Source organism: Podarcis gaigeae (genome assembly GCF_964106915.1).
Source record: "Podarcis gaigeae genome assembly, chromosome: 5".
Taxonomy (NCBI): Eukaryota; Metazoa; Chordata; class Lepidosauria; order Squamata; family Lacertidae; genus Podarcis; species Podarcis gaigeae.
In genome coordinates this window covers 47,166,865-47,181,834 of record NC_139681.1, presented here as the reverse complement: position 1 = coordinate 47,181,834, position 14,970 = coordinate 47,166,865, and the positions used below count along the sequence as shown (strand labels likewise).

At 39.4% G+C, this 14,970-nt stretch overlaps 1 protein-coding gene across 8 annotated transcripts in view; it reads right to left on the bottom strand.

The window, feature by feature from the left end:
• The window catches only part of ATE1 (arginyltransferase 1), a 75,348-nt gene that overhangs the window by 55,617 nt on the left and 4,761 nt on the right, over positions 1-14,970 (bottom strand). For 4 of the 8 annotated variants that reach the window (XR_014564932.1, XM_083741398.1, XM_083741397.1 and 1 more), the window contains exons 3-8: positions 14,176-14,238; positions 13,525-13,628; positions 13,049-13,300; positions 10,901-11,124; positions 7,983-8,111; positions 4,979-5,107 (exon numbers count right to left, since the gene is read on the bottom strand). Coding sequence is in view for 7 of the 8 variants with exons in the window: in XM_083741398.1 (XP_083597524.1) it covers positions 4,979-5,107; positions 7,983-8,111; positions 10,901-11,124; positions 13,049-13,300; positions 13,525-13,628; positions 14,176-14,238 (901 nt within the window). In the remaining variant the exon portion in view is untranslated. The remainder of the gene's footprint in view (positions 1-4,978; positions 5,108-7,982; positions 8,112-10,900; positions 11,125-13,048; positions 13,301-13,524; positions 13,629-14,175; positions 14,239-14,970) is intronic. The other 4 variants (XM_083741402.1, XM_083741400.1, XM_083741401.1 and 1 more) reach the window with 2 other exon arrangements.

The following is a 14,970-nucleotide window of genomic DNA, read 5'->3' as shown; positions in this document are numbered from 1 at the left end:
ATTTAAAATCTCTTTCAACTTAAAAAGCACCAAACACCATGCAGTTACACTGATGTCCTTGCAACAGTAGGTGGTAATTCAGAGGAATTTCCATTCCATTAAGGCACCACAGCAAGGACCAACAGCCTGTTTAACTGTCAGGAACTCTGTATGTTGTCAGAATCGTTTTTCATAAGAGAGTGGGCAATATAAAACTGCATGTTCATACCCACTCAACTTTCAAACTCTAGTTCCTAGATCAATGAAAGGAAAAACTACAAAGGTTGTGACTTAATATAAAAATCATTAAAACATGTATGCGTTGTGTAAGAAAGTAGGGAAGGTGTTTTGGATGCCTGACAGAACAGCTGCTGCAAAACTCTGGAAGATAAACACAAATGTGATCTGGTTTGTCACACACACTCTACAAATTGTACACATGAGCTCCTAAATCCATTCCCACAAAAGGTCTGCGGAATTCATGAAAGTCTCTGAGCAATGTCTCTAAAACATACTATTACTATGCATTAAACTGACCCTGCCTTCATGAGATTTATGCATTTAACTTAGGTATATTATATCAATTCCCTCAGATAACTACATTTAGATGCTTGAAGAAGTTTTGGTCGAGGTTTGTGGGATTCAGAGTCTCAGAGCAACCAGTGTTTATATTCTTCTTTCTAAAAGCTCAAAGATTAAGGCACTTCCACCCATTTGCTAGAAGTTTATTTAAAACCAATTTCTTTTCATACTGCTTCAAAGCTCCTGCATCGTGTGCTCCTGTCATACATCCTACATATCAAAACCTCATATGATCATAGTCATAGAATTGTAAATAATGCAGATTTTTTTTACCCAAAATACGGTTCAAACCCATGACCCTGAGATCAAGAGTCTTATGCTCTACTAACTGAGCTATTGCTAGGTAGGTTGCACCCCTTGAAATACCATAAGTAGAGTCTGTTGGATGGTCTAATCTTCACTTAGTTGCTTGCAATCAGTTCTGTTATTCAGGCCTTTTGCCATTTGTGCCTCTACATTTGTTTATTTTTATGGTGCAATTCCTTTATTATAACTGTTTGCAATGAAGTACATTTTCATGGGGTACTTTGCAAAAGGAAGACTGCACAGGATTGCAGCCTCAACATTTAATTATTGCTATGTGCATACAAAATACAAGACTGCTTTGTATCTCATTTTCTACAGGTAGATATTTAGCTCAATATGCCTTATTTGATGTTTTTTGGAGGGGGAACAGAATACGGCATACAAAATATTACAAAGTGGTACCCTGTTTGCAAAGATCTTTCCATTTTAGGAAATAAGCACCAAGACTGATTCTTAATTGTTTAATGTGATCTATATGAAAACTAAATGCTGGGGGGAAATGAAAAGATAAAGCCTCTTTACTAATAAGTACAAGAGTTAGCAACTTCTGTCAAGTAAGGCAAATGTGGAAGTCAAATATCAACTAAAAGTGGCTGGAGATCTCAGGTTACATGCTCAGCCACTGAATAATCCATTCCCTGCAACAGAAAGGTGTCCAGAAAGGTGTGTTAACAATCAACACAATTGTTTACTTGAACATCAGATGAAAATGTTAAAACGTTTACATTTGGAGTCAGTTACAGCTATATCCTAGTCTAGATACTGAAATATTCTGTGCAAACTTGTTTCCTAACAAATAGTAGTCCTTTTCCAAGGGCTAACCTATAATACTATGCAGGCAACAAATTAAGGGTGCAAGCCTTGGTATATACTTTCCTAGGAAGAAATGCTGCTGAACACAGTGTGACTTTTTTCAAACCCTGACAGATATGCTCTATTCGTCAGGCAGGCTTTTGGGGAAACAATTTAACAGCATATTAAAAATGAAAATGAATGTTAACTGTTTATGAAACTATCACTAGCCAGAGAACTTCTTATTTAATGAAAATAATTCTCACGGCATATTTTTTAATCTGGCATTTGATATTAACAAGTATCCCAGATGTTGATCTACATGAATTGCATAGTTCCTAATGTATCTGTGAACCAAACCTAGATAACTTACACATATGTAATGTTAACAACATGTTTATATCTCATCATTTTAGCAGCAAACAGTCTTTTTTAAAAGTAAGTTTTAAAAAGGAACTGAAGACACCTACATGTCTAGTTTTGCTCACAGAAAGTGGCTTTATAAATACTGTATGTTTTTCCTACCCAGGGATGGGGGAGAGGGAGGGTTCACCTTATAAACTATTAAACTAAAGGCTAACCCAAAGTCAACTGGGAAGGCGATTTACCATTGTGTATCAGTTCTTTTGAAGTTGTTATGACACTCTACAATCCTAATAAACATAATAATATCATTTCAAAATAAGCTATTTAGAAGTAGGCAGTGCATATTTAATTTGAAAAAATAGATGCCTAAATCATATTTTCCAAGGTAATAGCCATTTTATAAAGCAGGATGAAGATAGCCTCAGCACTTTTTCTTTCTAAAATGTTGCATAATTATTATTTTCCATGCACTTGTTGCTCCAGCTCTTCAGCCTGTGAGGCTCCGAGATCAGCTTACGTTGCATATTAAAAGAAATCAGAATTACAATAAAAACAATCATAAAACAAGACAATAAACAGAAAAGCAGATTAAAAATCCAGCATTACAACATATATATATATATATATATATATATATATATATATACGCAGGTTTTGGTGTCCTCGGGTGTCTTCCCGTGTAAAAGTTGGGGTGTCTAGGCGACGTTTCGACGAGGTCTCACTCGTCATCTTCAGGCTGGTGCTTTCGGCTTCTTGTTACTGGAACAGAGCGGGATCTCAATGTTTGAGTTCCTATAAATACTGTAGAGGGGGTGTGGTGTCTAGCCTCCAATGTTCTGGGCAGAGAGGAAGTTCCCAGGCTAGTGTGCCTTTTCTTCTTTTGTTCCTTAATTACTTGAGAGATACCTTGAGTGATTTCTTGAGTGATATCCTGAGTACCACTTAGGTGGGTCATTAGGTGTGGATTAGTTGCTAAAGTCTTTGTGTCTTGACCTCTTGAACTTTGTGAAGAGTTTTCTGTTCCAGTAACAAGAAGCCGAAAGCACCAGCCTGAAGATGACGAGTGAGACCTCGTCGAAACGTCGCCTAGACACCCCAACTTTTACACGGGAAGACACCCGAGGACACCAAAACCTGCATTCCTGTACCCGTGAAAATCTACGAAAGCAAATATATATATATATATATGAAAACTGAGCAAATAAAATAGCTTTATGTGAAGGAATTCCATATATCCAGCAGGCACCATTTAAAATTGACTCACTAAGTAAGTCTACAATCACACCTAATTCATACAGGTTTTACTGAAACCAAGATTTCCTTTGATCTCAGTCCAAACTGAACACGACAACTGTGGTGTCCTACTGGTGTAGGAGGAGAAGGGGGGAGGTTTGATTTTATCAGCAAAAGTGCTCCGTGGGCAAGGGGTTACACTGATTACATATGCCTGGCTTAGTCCGTCCCCGCAGCTTCTTATTAATATGCCAGGATCAAAACTCACATTTTGATCCTGGCTTGATTCAACAAATCCAATCCTGGTAAAAAGAAGCAGCAGCAGACATGAAGCACATTGGGCTGGCAAAGGATAAACAGAGTGCTCTTTTCATCCTTTACCAGCCTTCTTGGTCACCTGGAGGGAATTCCATGCACTTGCCTGCATGGAATTCCTAGTAACCGATGTTGGCCAGGTGAGCAGTGAAATAAGAGACTGACTTAATACTGGAAGTGGAAAGTTTCAATTGTCTCCTGTCGGAATACTCGAGTACAAGCTAGCATTGGCTCCACACATAGAGCTAAACCATGGTTTACTGTTACATCAAAAATGGGCAACTGCTGACCTTTAAACACTTGCACTATGCCCAACATTCTACACTTAATTTTTTCAAGATGCAGACTGCAAGCAAGTTAATTTTCAATATTACAACAATACAAGAAAATAAGGTAATGTATAGAATCAAAAGGAGTGGCGAAAACAAGAGATTAGAGACTGCAGTAAATGTATTTTGAACAGTAGCCACAACTGATGTTAAGCTTTCAAAAAACAAAACACACACAGAGAAGTTATGACACCTGGCTATATAGTTTCTGTAAAACTTTAAACCCTCCATTAAGCTGTGATGTTGAAATGGCCCAGATTTCTTGTACTGATAATTCCAATTGTTGTCAATCCTAAATCGATCATAAAATTTAGTTTCAAATGTCTGGAAAACAGGAGGCTTTTCATTTTAGCCATGAGTTTAGTTTTCTAAATCAAACACTAACCTTATGTCTGTTACTAACATAACACTGACTGATCTCTAGTGCGGTTTTTTTACTTGCACGCTCCAATCTGATCCCTTCCTCTTCTCTTCCACTCAAATCCCTTCCCCTACCACTTTCAGTACTATACATGGCTAGAATTCCATCTGCAATGACATTAATGTTAGTCATTAAACCACATTTTTAAACCCACTTCAAACTCTGGTTTAAAGCTAACCATGGCTAGTGTTAACTGCAATTCAGGTGTAATGCTAACCATGGTTAGTTATGGAAAGGAATATGAAGGAATTCAAGCCAAAGAGAAGATGATGGGGGAGAAATTGAGCACATGAACCAAAGAGATTGAAGAATGGGGAGAAGCATGGAAACCGGAAGGGTACACCATGACAGAACAGGAAATATTACACCTGCACTATACCTGGGCTGAGCATACTTATTTCAGAGCAAATCCCATTGGTGATACTGGGATTTACTTCCAAATAACTGGATTAGGAGAACAGTAGCAAGCTTATTCCAACCAATTCAGGACACAGATAAAATACTGAGTACATAAGAACGCTACTGCTGGAAGGCACATCCAAATCCTAATTCCCCCACCACATTCACAGATCTGATGGAAAGTCAATGCAATATCCTGTTATTCACACCACCAATGATAATAAGGACAAAAAAAAGTGCATGCAGTTAACTGTACCTGATACTCGTTACATTCAAAAGGAGAGTCCTTGTGTATGGCCATCTGATACTTGGCAAATAAAGCAGCAGACTGGGTGAAAGATGATTTGAACTGTGGGTCCTCTAAAGAAACAGGTACTAACCTCACCTTCAGAGCAAGGGAAAACAAAGGTACTTTGTTGGCATTTGTCCAAATGCTTCTGAAGTTAAGGCTAGTATGCTATCTCCTCAAATCCATTTCAAAGCCTCTTCCTAGGAGACATACAAGGAAGCCCAGCAACCGCATAAATTTATTACTAAGATTTGAAGCAATGGTGGCATTCTAAGCACTAGGCTGGTTCTGCACTCCAGCAACAGGAAGAACTCGTTTGCATACCAGCTGAAAACAGTAATACTCAGAGCCACTTAATATTCTATGCCAATTATCTCTCCATGCAAAATAGATAACGTAATCAAAATTCCAGGTAAGTCAAGAAGGATTTGACTGTCTCATGTTCTAGAAGGAGGTGAATTCTAAGATTTCTCAATAAGATCAATAATGGAAGGCAAGCTTGCCACCTACAACCAGTATTTCGCTGCATCCTGGAGTTGTCATATATTTTCTAGAGTGTACTCTCAGTTCAGGCAAAGAGTGATGTTAAACCAAAGGCCTGGTCAATGCTTCAAGTGAACTGGCTCTGTAGTTAAGGTTTACTCATTACCGGTCTAGTGAGAATAGATCTAGATTATCAGAAGTTCTCAATTAGAGTTTGTAAACCTGAGGGCTATACACAATTCTCATTCAAAAACCTTTCCCACCACTCCAAATATCTTAATCATGCATTGTAAACGGCAGAACTAATACCTCAACAGAGCTGCAGAATATGAACTTCTTCCAAGTTCTGGCCTTCACTGGGGTACTCAGCCTCCCTCCCACCCAAATGGAACTCATACAGAAGAAACCTGCTTCCTGACTTCTACATTAATCCACATGCTTGTCACTAGATTATGTTTTAGGCACTAGTGACCTAGGTTTTTGCACCTCTGGACTTTGTCACTCCATGTGTTTGGTCAATCACAGCCAACATAAAGGCCAGTTCTGAATACACACAATCCCAAAGGAACAGTTACAGATAGGTAGCCGTGTTGGTCTGCCATAGTCAAAACAAAAAACATTCCTTCCAGTAGCACCTTAAAGACCAACTAAGTTAGTTCTTGGTATGAGCTTTCGTGTGCATGCACACGAAAGCTCATACCAAGAACTAACTTAGTTGGTCTTTAAGGTGCTACTGGAAGGAATGTTTTTTGTTAATCCCAAAGGAATTATCCATAAAGTATGACCTACTCTGCAAACTAAATTCCCTACCATCTTCCACAATCCATTATAGTAGACGCTGCCCACCACAATTTACATAAGCTGGAATCCAAATTTAGCCTTCCACAAACAGAAGGGCTCCTTCTGTCCAGAGATGATTACTGATCCAGCAGATTCTCTCTATTCCCTGGCCCCGCTGTTCCAGAGGATCCTACCAGTCCTCCAGAATGGTTTTTCAGGCACCACAAGGGGGAATTGGTTAATGTTGCCTCCCCACACAACTTCTACCAGCAGGAATATCCCCAGTGGCGCTCCACTCAGAGGATACACCCTCCAGCAGCAGCTAAGTCAGGACCCAAGACTGTTTATCAATGATTACACAAAGTACAGTCATACCTCGGGATAAATATGCTTCAGGTTGAGCGCTTTCGGGTTGCGTTCCGCAGCAACCCAGAAGTAACGGAGCCCGTTATTTCCGGGTTTCGCTACTCGCGCATGCACAGACGGTCAAAATGATGTCACGCGAATGCGCGGAAGCGGCGAAACACGACCCACGCACGCGCAGACGCGCTGTCATGTCTTACGTTCTGTTCAGGATGCGAACAGAGATCCAGAACGGATCCCATTCGCATCCCAAGGTACCACTGTACATTTTGAATGGAGAAGGATGCCTTTATCCAACTGATGCTTATCAGGAAACACTAACACTTTCTAAAACCATTCCACCACACACACACACACACACACACACACTCTCTAAAATTACCACTATTTGTGACTTATTTCCATTGCTGAATTCAGATATTTTGCCAAAGAAAGCAGACAGAACAGTGTGAACAAAGTGAGTTGGGAATTGTCAGGAGAGAGAAGAAGCAGCCTACATTAAGGAAAAGGAATTGCCAAAGGATAGATGAGGGTATGACAGCAAACTGCAGTATGGAATGGGGCATCAACAACACATTGAAGCAAAAGAAATAATGGGTACTGATCAAAGAGTAACCATTTCCTAGATACCACATGTCTTCTTGCCTGAATGAAACTAGGGGCCTTTTCAGAATTTCACAGTACCTTGCAAAGGTTGGTATGTTAGGGGCAGAAGAGAATGAAGATGGAAAATAAAAAGTAAAGATTTAGTCAAAGAGTTGAACAGGTGTAAGGAAACCATTTCATCCTACACACACACTCTTCCAATACCTTGTTCTCCTTCCCCATCCAATATGCAACATACTTTATGGATAGGACCTCAGCATAAATTAAACCCAAGGTTAACTGTGCCCTAATTTTTTTTATTTCATAAAATTTATACACCACTTAATTGTTTTGGCTTTTTTTTTAAAAAAAAAAAGCCTTCAAAGCTATTTACAAATATTTGTGAAACACATTCAAGCCCTGTAGGCTCGCCCATTAAATAGGCATGAAAAACTTTCAAAATCTAGCTACCCTACTGTTTGGGGAATTTAAACTGTATTTCACTAGTTCACCTGCTCCTCTTTATGCACCATCTCCAATGTCAAAGCAAACCCCATTATTGCTTCTCCTTTTGCTTGAAAATGCCTTTAATTATTTGTGGCACTCATGAGATATGCAAAACCTCCTTGTACTTCCAGGATTTAAGTTTTGTTTAATTCTTTTTTTTTTCTTTTTTGAAGTTTCTATGGTTATTAATTATTTTAAAGGAACAGCTTCCAAATGTCTCAGAATAGACCAAAGCAACATGCTTGTGTCTGACCTGGCTGGCGGTTGGTTTATCAGGTGGGTCCTTGTGAATAACCATCTGGTAACGTTTATAGACCTGGTAAGACTCCTGAAAGGTGGCTTTGAACAGGGAACTTGGTGGAGATGATTGCACCAGCCTCACCTTCCAAAGAAAGATATTCATTATTGGAATAATAGCCATTCAAAAGCTGCGAAGAATACAAACAGTTGGAAACTAACTATAGTTAAATCAACATTTACACAATGAAATCAACAATACTTTTAAACAACCATTTCCCCCTCGAGGCCAATGTTACTTTCTGCTCCACTACACCTTTTTTTTTTTTTTTAGAAATGAAAAGATTATTTTCCATGTAACCATTTAAGTTTAGTTTCCAGTCATTGTTCTGTAAACACCGTGCACTTTACTCAATAGTTTACAAAGTCTAATACAAAATCAATTTTGAGTGAATCATGCAGTTGTATAAGGATTATTCAAACATAAATACATATATTCTATACATGTTGTAAGAACAAAAACAAGTTGCTACTCAAGTTCACATCCACCCTTAAATTGCAGGGGGTCATTTTTCTTCCTGCAATTTTCCTATCAGTCTTTGCTGTTGGCTATCTACCTATGCACTATTTTGAGATGCCAGGACAAGAACACTGATGATATTACTTTTAACACAACTGAATAATTTAAATCTCCCTTAAATCCGATTAGAACAACTTCATGTTAATACATACTATACTAGCAGTTCAATCCTAAGCATGTTTAACTCAGAAGTCTCAAGGAGTTCAATGGGACTTAGTTCTTAGTAAGGGTGTTTAGGATTACTGTCTCGGCCTCCTCTTTCACTATATGCCACAGAACCCCAGAATATCAGCATTATTAAATGGAAAACAGACTTAGCACACATAAATGTATGCTTTAAAATGTGCTATTAGTGGAACTATACCCATTTTTCCTAAGAAAAAATAAACAAACATGCCAGAACGAGGCATGAGGAGTAAGCCAAGAACAAATACTGGTTGCTACTCATGGTTTGGAGGGAAACAAATAATAGATTGCATTTGGACAACGTGACAAACCAGACCCTGACTTGTTTTACCTGTGGTATGGCAAGAATGGGGAAGAAGCACTGCAAAAAAACTTTTCAGCAACATGCACCAGCAAGTTACTCACTCACATCAAACCATAGTTTGTTTTAAGCCATAGTTTAACGTGATACATGACCTGGGCCAACGCATGCCTCAAGTTCACTATTTTTTCTGCTAAGGCTAATGTATCAAATTTTTGATCCAATTCTGATTAAGAAAAAACTATTTCCCTTACACCTTGGCTATGAGTCATGTCTTGCAAGAGACCAAGCAAATACCCTGTCATGGCTAGGTGCTACACTGAACAGAATATAACCTGGCGTGGCAATCGCAAATGAACAGAGCAAGTGGAGTCAGAGGTCATGTTAATGCTAGGCAGTAATCAAGGAGCCAAAGTCAAATGTCCTTCCAGGGTCAGAGACAAGCTAAAACAGAAGCAAGGGTGGGTCAAAACACAGGAGGCAAACACATGACATGCAAATGGCTTTTGACAGGAGGGTGACAAAGGAAAAGTTACAAGATGGAAAAGTGTAAGATCAGGGACAGAATCAGGGATGAGGCAATTTAAGTGCCCATAAGGGAAAGAACTACAATCAGCCAGGGTGTGCTTTTGACCATCTAGAGCAGGCACCCCCAAACTCGACCCTCCAGATGTTTTGGGACTACAATTCCCATCATCCCTGACCACTGGTCCTGTTAGCCAGGGATGATGGGAGTTGTAGTCCCAAAACATCTGGAGGGCCGAGTCTGGGGATGCCTGATCTAGAGCAAAGGTTTCCAGCTGAAAAAAGCCCTGCCACCATGCACCATCACCTCCTTCTGTTGCTTGACTACTTTCTACCTGCATGAGGCCCCTTGCTGTGGGGAAGGGCTGTAACCAGCAACAGCAGGTGGGACCCCCTCTCCCTTACTTGCCAGGCTTTGGGAAGTAGCTCTTAATATCCAGTAGCCAGTGACAAACCCTGTGGCCTACAGGATGAGTGCCACTGATCTAGAGGTTTGCAGCCTCAACCCCTGAGACAGAAAATCCAGCTGAACAGTGGTGACAGGCATCCTCTCTCCCCCCTCCACCAATTTTGAAGGAGATAAAGGGGATGCTTGGAAAGACTGGTTCACAGGAGCAAGACCTAGTTTCCTAGGGACCAAGCACTGCTCTCTAAGGAGCTGTTTGGTGCCCAGGGAAGTGGCCAAGAGGATAAAGTAATTCTTTGTCAGCTACCTTGTATGTAAGTTTCAGCACATTGCCCAAAACTGGTTAAGAAATTCTTCTCACGGGGTGAATAGGTAATAGTCTCATATGCCATCATATGCATATCTGGAGGAAAATAGGTCCTAAAGATTTCAAGAAATGCACAAATTATAGCCAGGAGTCTGGTACTGGAAACTGATAAAAATATTTTGTGAAACAGCATCTTCTTCAATAATATAAAAATCTAGCTATTTGTCATTTCTAATTTTTACTTCAAATTAGGGGACTAATTTTATATAACATCAATATCTAATTACAGTTCCACTAATGTGATTTTTGTTCTGGAAATGTGCTACGCTATTCATTCAGGTGGAACCACAGCACCCTCTTGTGTTTCTGCAAAGAACACATCCACTTAAGTTTTGCACACACTAACATACACACAACAATGTCTTATAAGGCTAAACTGAAAACATCACAGGACTTTTCAAATGCCAGTAATTGACACCATGGCATGTTATAATGCAACCAATTTTTACAATTAAAAGTAGAACATTTTTCACATCTGACTAATCAAATACCTTCAACATAAGCAGCAGTACAAGAATGACATGATGGCTCTATGTCTCACATGTCAATCAAAGTAAGTATCTCAGTACCTCTAACTGGTGCACAGGTTCAGTAGGTAAGGAGGCAAAAAGGAAGTCTTCAATTGATTTGGGCTGATTGGTTTTAGCTTTCGAGCGCTGGCCAAGCAAAACCTGAGCCTCAGTTTGCAGCGAAGGGTTTTGTGTCTGGTTCTGAAGGGTCTTCTGCAATTTATGTTCCTTCCTTAGTTCCTTTGCTTTACGGCAGGGTGGCTTACTCAAGTCGGCTCCTTTCCCTAGAAAGGCAATGCGTACATACTCAATGGGGAAAGTGTGTGCTGTAGAATAGCTACATTCGTTCTCCTGTATACTTTTATGACGACTGGAAGAAAGGCAGTGAATACCATCAGCAAAAATGTAATCCTCTTCTGATGCTCCAGCTACATTTTATTATTGTGCTTGTATTGGGGAAAATACCAGGGTGATCCCCAGTATCCCTGTGGGTTTGCCTGGATGCTCCAATCAATACCAAACACCAGTCAGATCAATTAACAGGCATTTCTTTAGCACCAGAATGTGATGCCCACATGTTGTCCCCTTTGCCAGAGAGGAAAGTGGCCAGCTCAGCTAGGTAAAAGGCACAGCACTATTTACACTTTAAACATTCCTAAACAACAGCTATTCTGCCTAAGTAACTCATATGGCATAGCAATGGCCTTCTCTCCTCCCTCTCTCCCTCTTCCTTGCTTATCTGTTCCAACTACTGTCTACTCAAAATGTATGTACTGCTTGTTTTTTAGTACAGTGGTACCTTGGTTCTTAAACGCCTTGGTACTCAAAAGCCTTGGTTCATAAATGCCGAAAGTAAGTGTTCCAGTTTTCAAACATTTTTTGGAAGCCGTACGGCCGATGTGGCTATCGGCTATTGTTTCCAGGGCGTCTGCACCAATCAGAAGCTGCGGCTTGGTTTTCAAACATTTTGGAAGTCAAACAAACTTCCAGAACGGATTAAGTTTGGCGCTTTTGTTTTTGCTATTTATTTTGTGTTTTTGTTTTTGAGGCTTTTTCGGTTAATTTGTTTTTGTGACTGTGTGGAACTCAGTTCAGCTATTGATTGAATGATTGCGTGACTGCGGAAATGGATAAAAGCGCCCCATCCAAACAATGGCTAACATCAGTGCAGGTAAGAAAAAAATAATAATTTTAATTTTTTATCACCTACAATAGTGTCTTATTTATTTTATAGTACAGTACATTGATTATTGCTTTCATTTTATGGATCAATGGTCTCGTTAGTAAAATTCATGTTAAATTGCTGTTTTAGGGGTTGTTTTTAAAAGTCTGGAATGGATTAATCTGTTTTGCATTACTTTCTGTGGGAAAGCACACCTTGGTTTTGGAACACTTTGGTTTTGGAATGGACTTCAGGAACAGATTAAGTTTGAGAACCAAGGTACCACTGTATATGTCTGCCTTGCCCACAACACTTGTACTCATCACTTTTAAGGTTAAGCAGCACAAATAATTTCCTACTTGTGTATAAAGTTATACTACTATATTTGTAAGCCACTCATTAGTTCTCCCCCCGTTTTTTTGCAAAAGTAACTCAAAGCGGGGCCAACAGTCAAGAAGGTGGTTTCTGCACGTGCATTAGAACCAGCACGAAACAAAACTGAAAAATCTAGAACACATTCATATTTTTAAAATGCAGGATTAAAACACCCCACCCACTAAAAGAGGCTACTGATAAATTAATTAATTCCTGGTTAAGGGGAAAATGATTTTGATGGGCACCTGAAGACAGGTAATAATGGTGCCAAGTGAGCCACCCTAGAGAGAGCCTTCCACAAGCAGGCAGCCATGACAGAGAAGTCCTGTTCTCATGTCACCAGCCTCCAGACTTCCTGTGGGCACATGAAGAAGGGCCTCTGATGATGACTGAAGTTGGGGAGATGCAGCCCTTAAAGTACTGGGGTCCTGAGCCACATAAAGTTTTATAAGGTCAAAAGTAGAACTTTGAATTGGGCCCAGAAACTAACTGTTAAGCCAGTGCAGTCAGCACAGGATTAGTGTTATATACTCAGGCTGTCTTGATCCAGTGAGCAACCTGGCCGCTGAACTGTGAACCATCTGCAATTTCTGGAAATCGCACAAGACAAACAAGGAAGAAAAGAAGGTGCAAAGCTGTCTTGCCATCTTCTTATATTAAAGATTAGTTACCTGGTTTGGGAACTGCCGGACTAACTTTAGCTGATTCTAACGGCTCCCCAGAATTGGCATTAACTTTCTCATGAGACAATTCAATATGCTCTGAGTCTGCTTTCTTCACAGTTATTTCACCTTCCCCACTCTCCACCTTCTCCAAGTGATCAGGATTGAGGGGTTTTAGTTCAGCCTGACAGCTGTCTGGTTCATCTTTTAAGAAAAAACTGCAGCCATCAGTATCTTTGGTGTGAGAATCCATAGGCTCCACTGTAAATAGGAAAAAAATTAGGACAAACCATGAGCAAAAGAGAAAGGATAGTTGATAAAAAACTATTTAACACTAATAATTAAAATTTAAAAGACCGCTACAGCTCTATATAATTTACATGCCATTGACCTATTGATCTAAGTAAAAAAAAAATTTAATTGCACAACAATTTCAACTGCACAAAACCACAACAGTAAGTAATGTTTAAAAGACCGCTTATTACCTTCACTGTCTACTACAGGAATTTCCCCCTTCATTAAGAATTTCAACATCTTCTTTAGAACCTTCTTATGTGATTTGGAAGGCTGGAAATGTAAGGCCCGGCATCTAAAAAAAGAAAAAGGGAATATAGTCAAGGTATCCACCAAATAATACAGTATATTAAACAAAAATTTGATATGTATGTTATCAATTAGTCATGTAGTCTAGGTTCCATGGAACAGTTTAGGCTTTGTTAACAATACCACATTAACTAGTGGCTAGTGATGCTCTTTCGATATTTCTGTGGATGTTTGGAATTATGACAACATTAACATTTAATCACCTGCATTCACTAAAATGGGCTGAGAAGTTACATGGAATTAAAGCCCAGCAGAACACACAGTTTCAAAGTCTTGCAGTGTACAAATTACTCTAATATTTTTACATCTCTTTTCAGCAAGGTTCTTTACAACAGTACAAGTACAACTAAAAGCATTTTATGCATAGGGTTCCAGCCTGCTTGCTCATAATAAACTGTTTACCCTCACAGCAACCTGCTTCATAGCTGAATGACATCACAAGTCACCATTTCCCATTAATATCGATATTAAGCAGATATCCGAATCTGTCTATATGTCGACATTCAAGAAAATATACAGAAGTATTGCCTTACCTTATTGTATATTGAGGACAACATGTACGATTCATAATAGGCTTGTAAATGTATTTCCCACTCCTATAAGTTAAAAAAATAACTATTTAAAATGTATGTTTAGTTCTTAGAATAGCCATGAATTATAAGGTTTAAATAACTTAATTATAAGGTTTAAATAACTTATTTGTTTAAACTACGATTCCTGGGTCACGCATAATGCTAATCTATGCTCATGAGTTCCACCCAGCATGGTCAATGGTCAGGGATTATGGGAATTGTAGTCTTGTTAAAGAACAATGCACTAAACCAGGGTTTGGCATTATGCGCAAACCAGTCTGAGACCACTGTGTTTAAACTGTCGTTACATATTTATTTAAGAAATGTATACCCCACTTTCCAAATGCTCTCCGCGGCACATGATCATAACCATCCAAATCAATTAGCTCGTCTCTTGGCGATGTGCAATGCAGCGGCATTCTGGAGTTATTGCACTATGACTGCTGGCTCTTTGGGACTCAGAAGACTGGACCCACGCCTGGAAGTCTTCTGCTGAGAAGTACTAGACATATATCTACTAAAGGTGGGAGTCTCCACATAGGCCATATGGAACATGGGCCCCAGATCTTCTGAAAAGGTCCACTCAAGTCTAGAGCCCCTCTTTTCAAGAAGGTATTGCTAGTCAATTTCTTGCACCAAGATCTACCAGAATAATGATCACTTTAGGTGACGCTTAGTTTTAAATGGAGCACTTCAAATGGGCTACTGGTCCTAATAAAAGACTTCTCTTAGAAGGAAGTCAAGTTGTCCCCTATT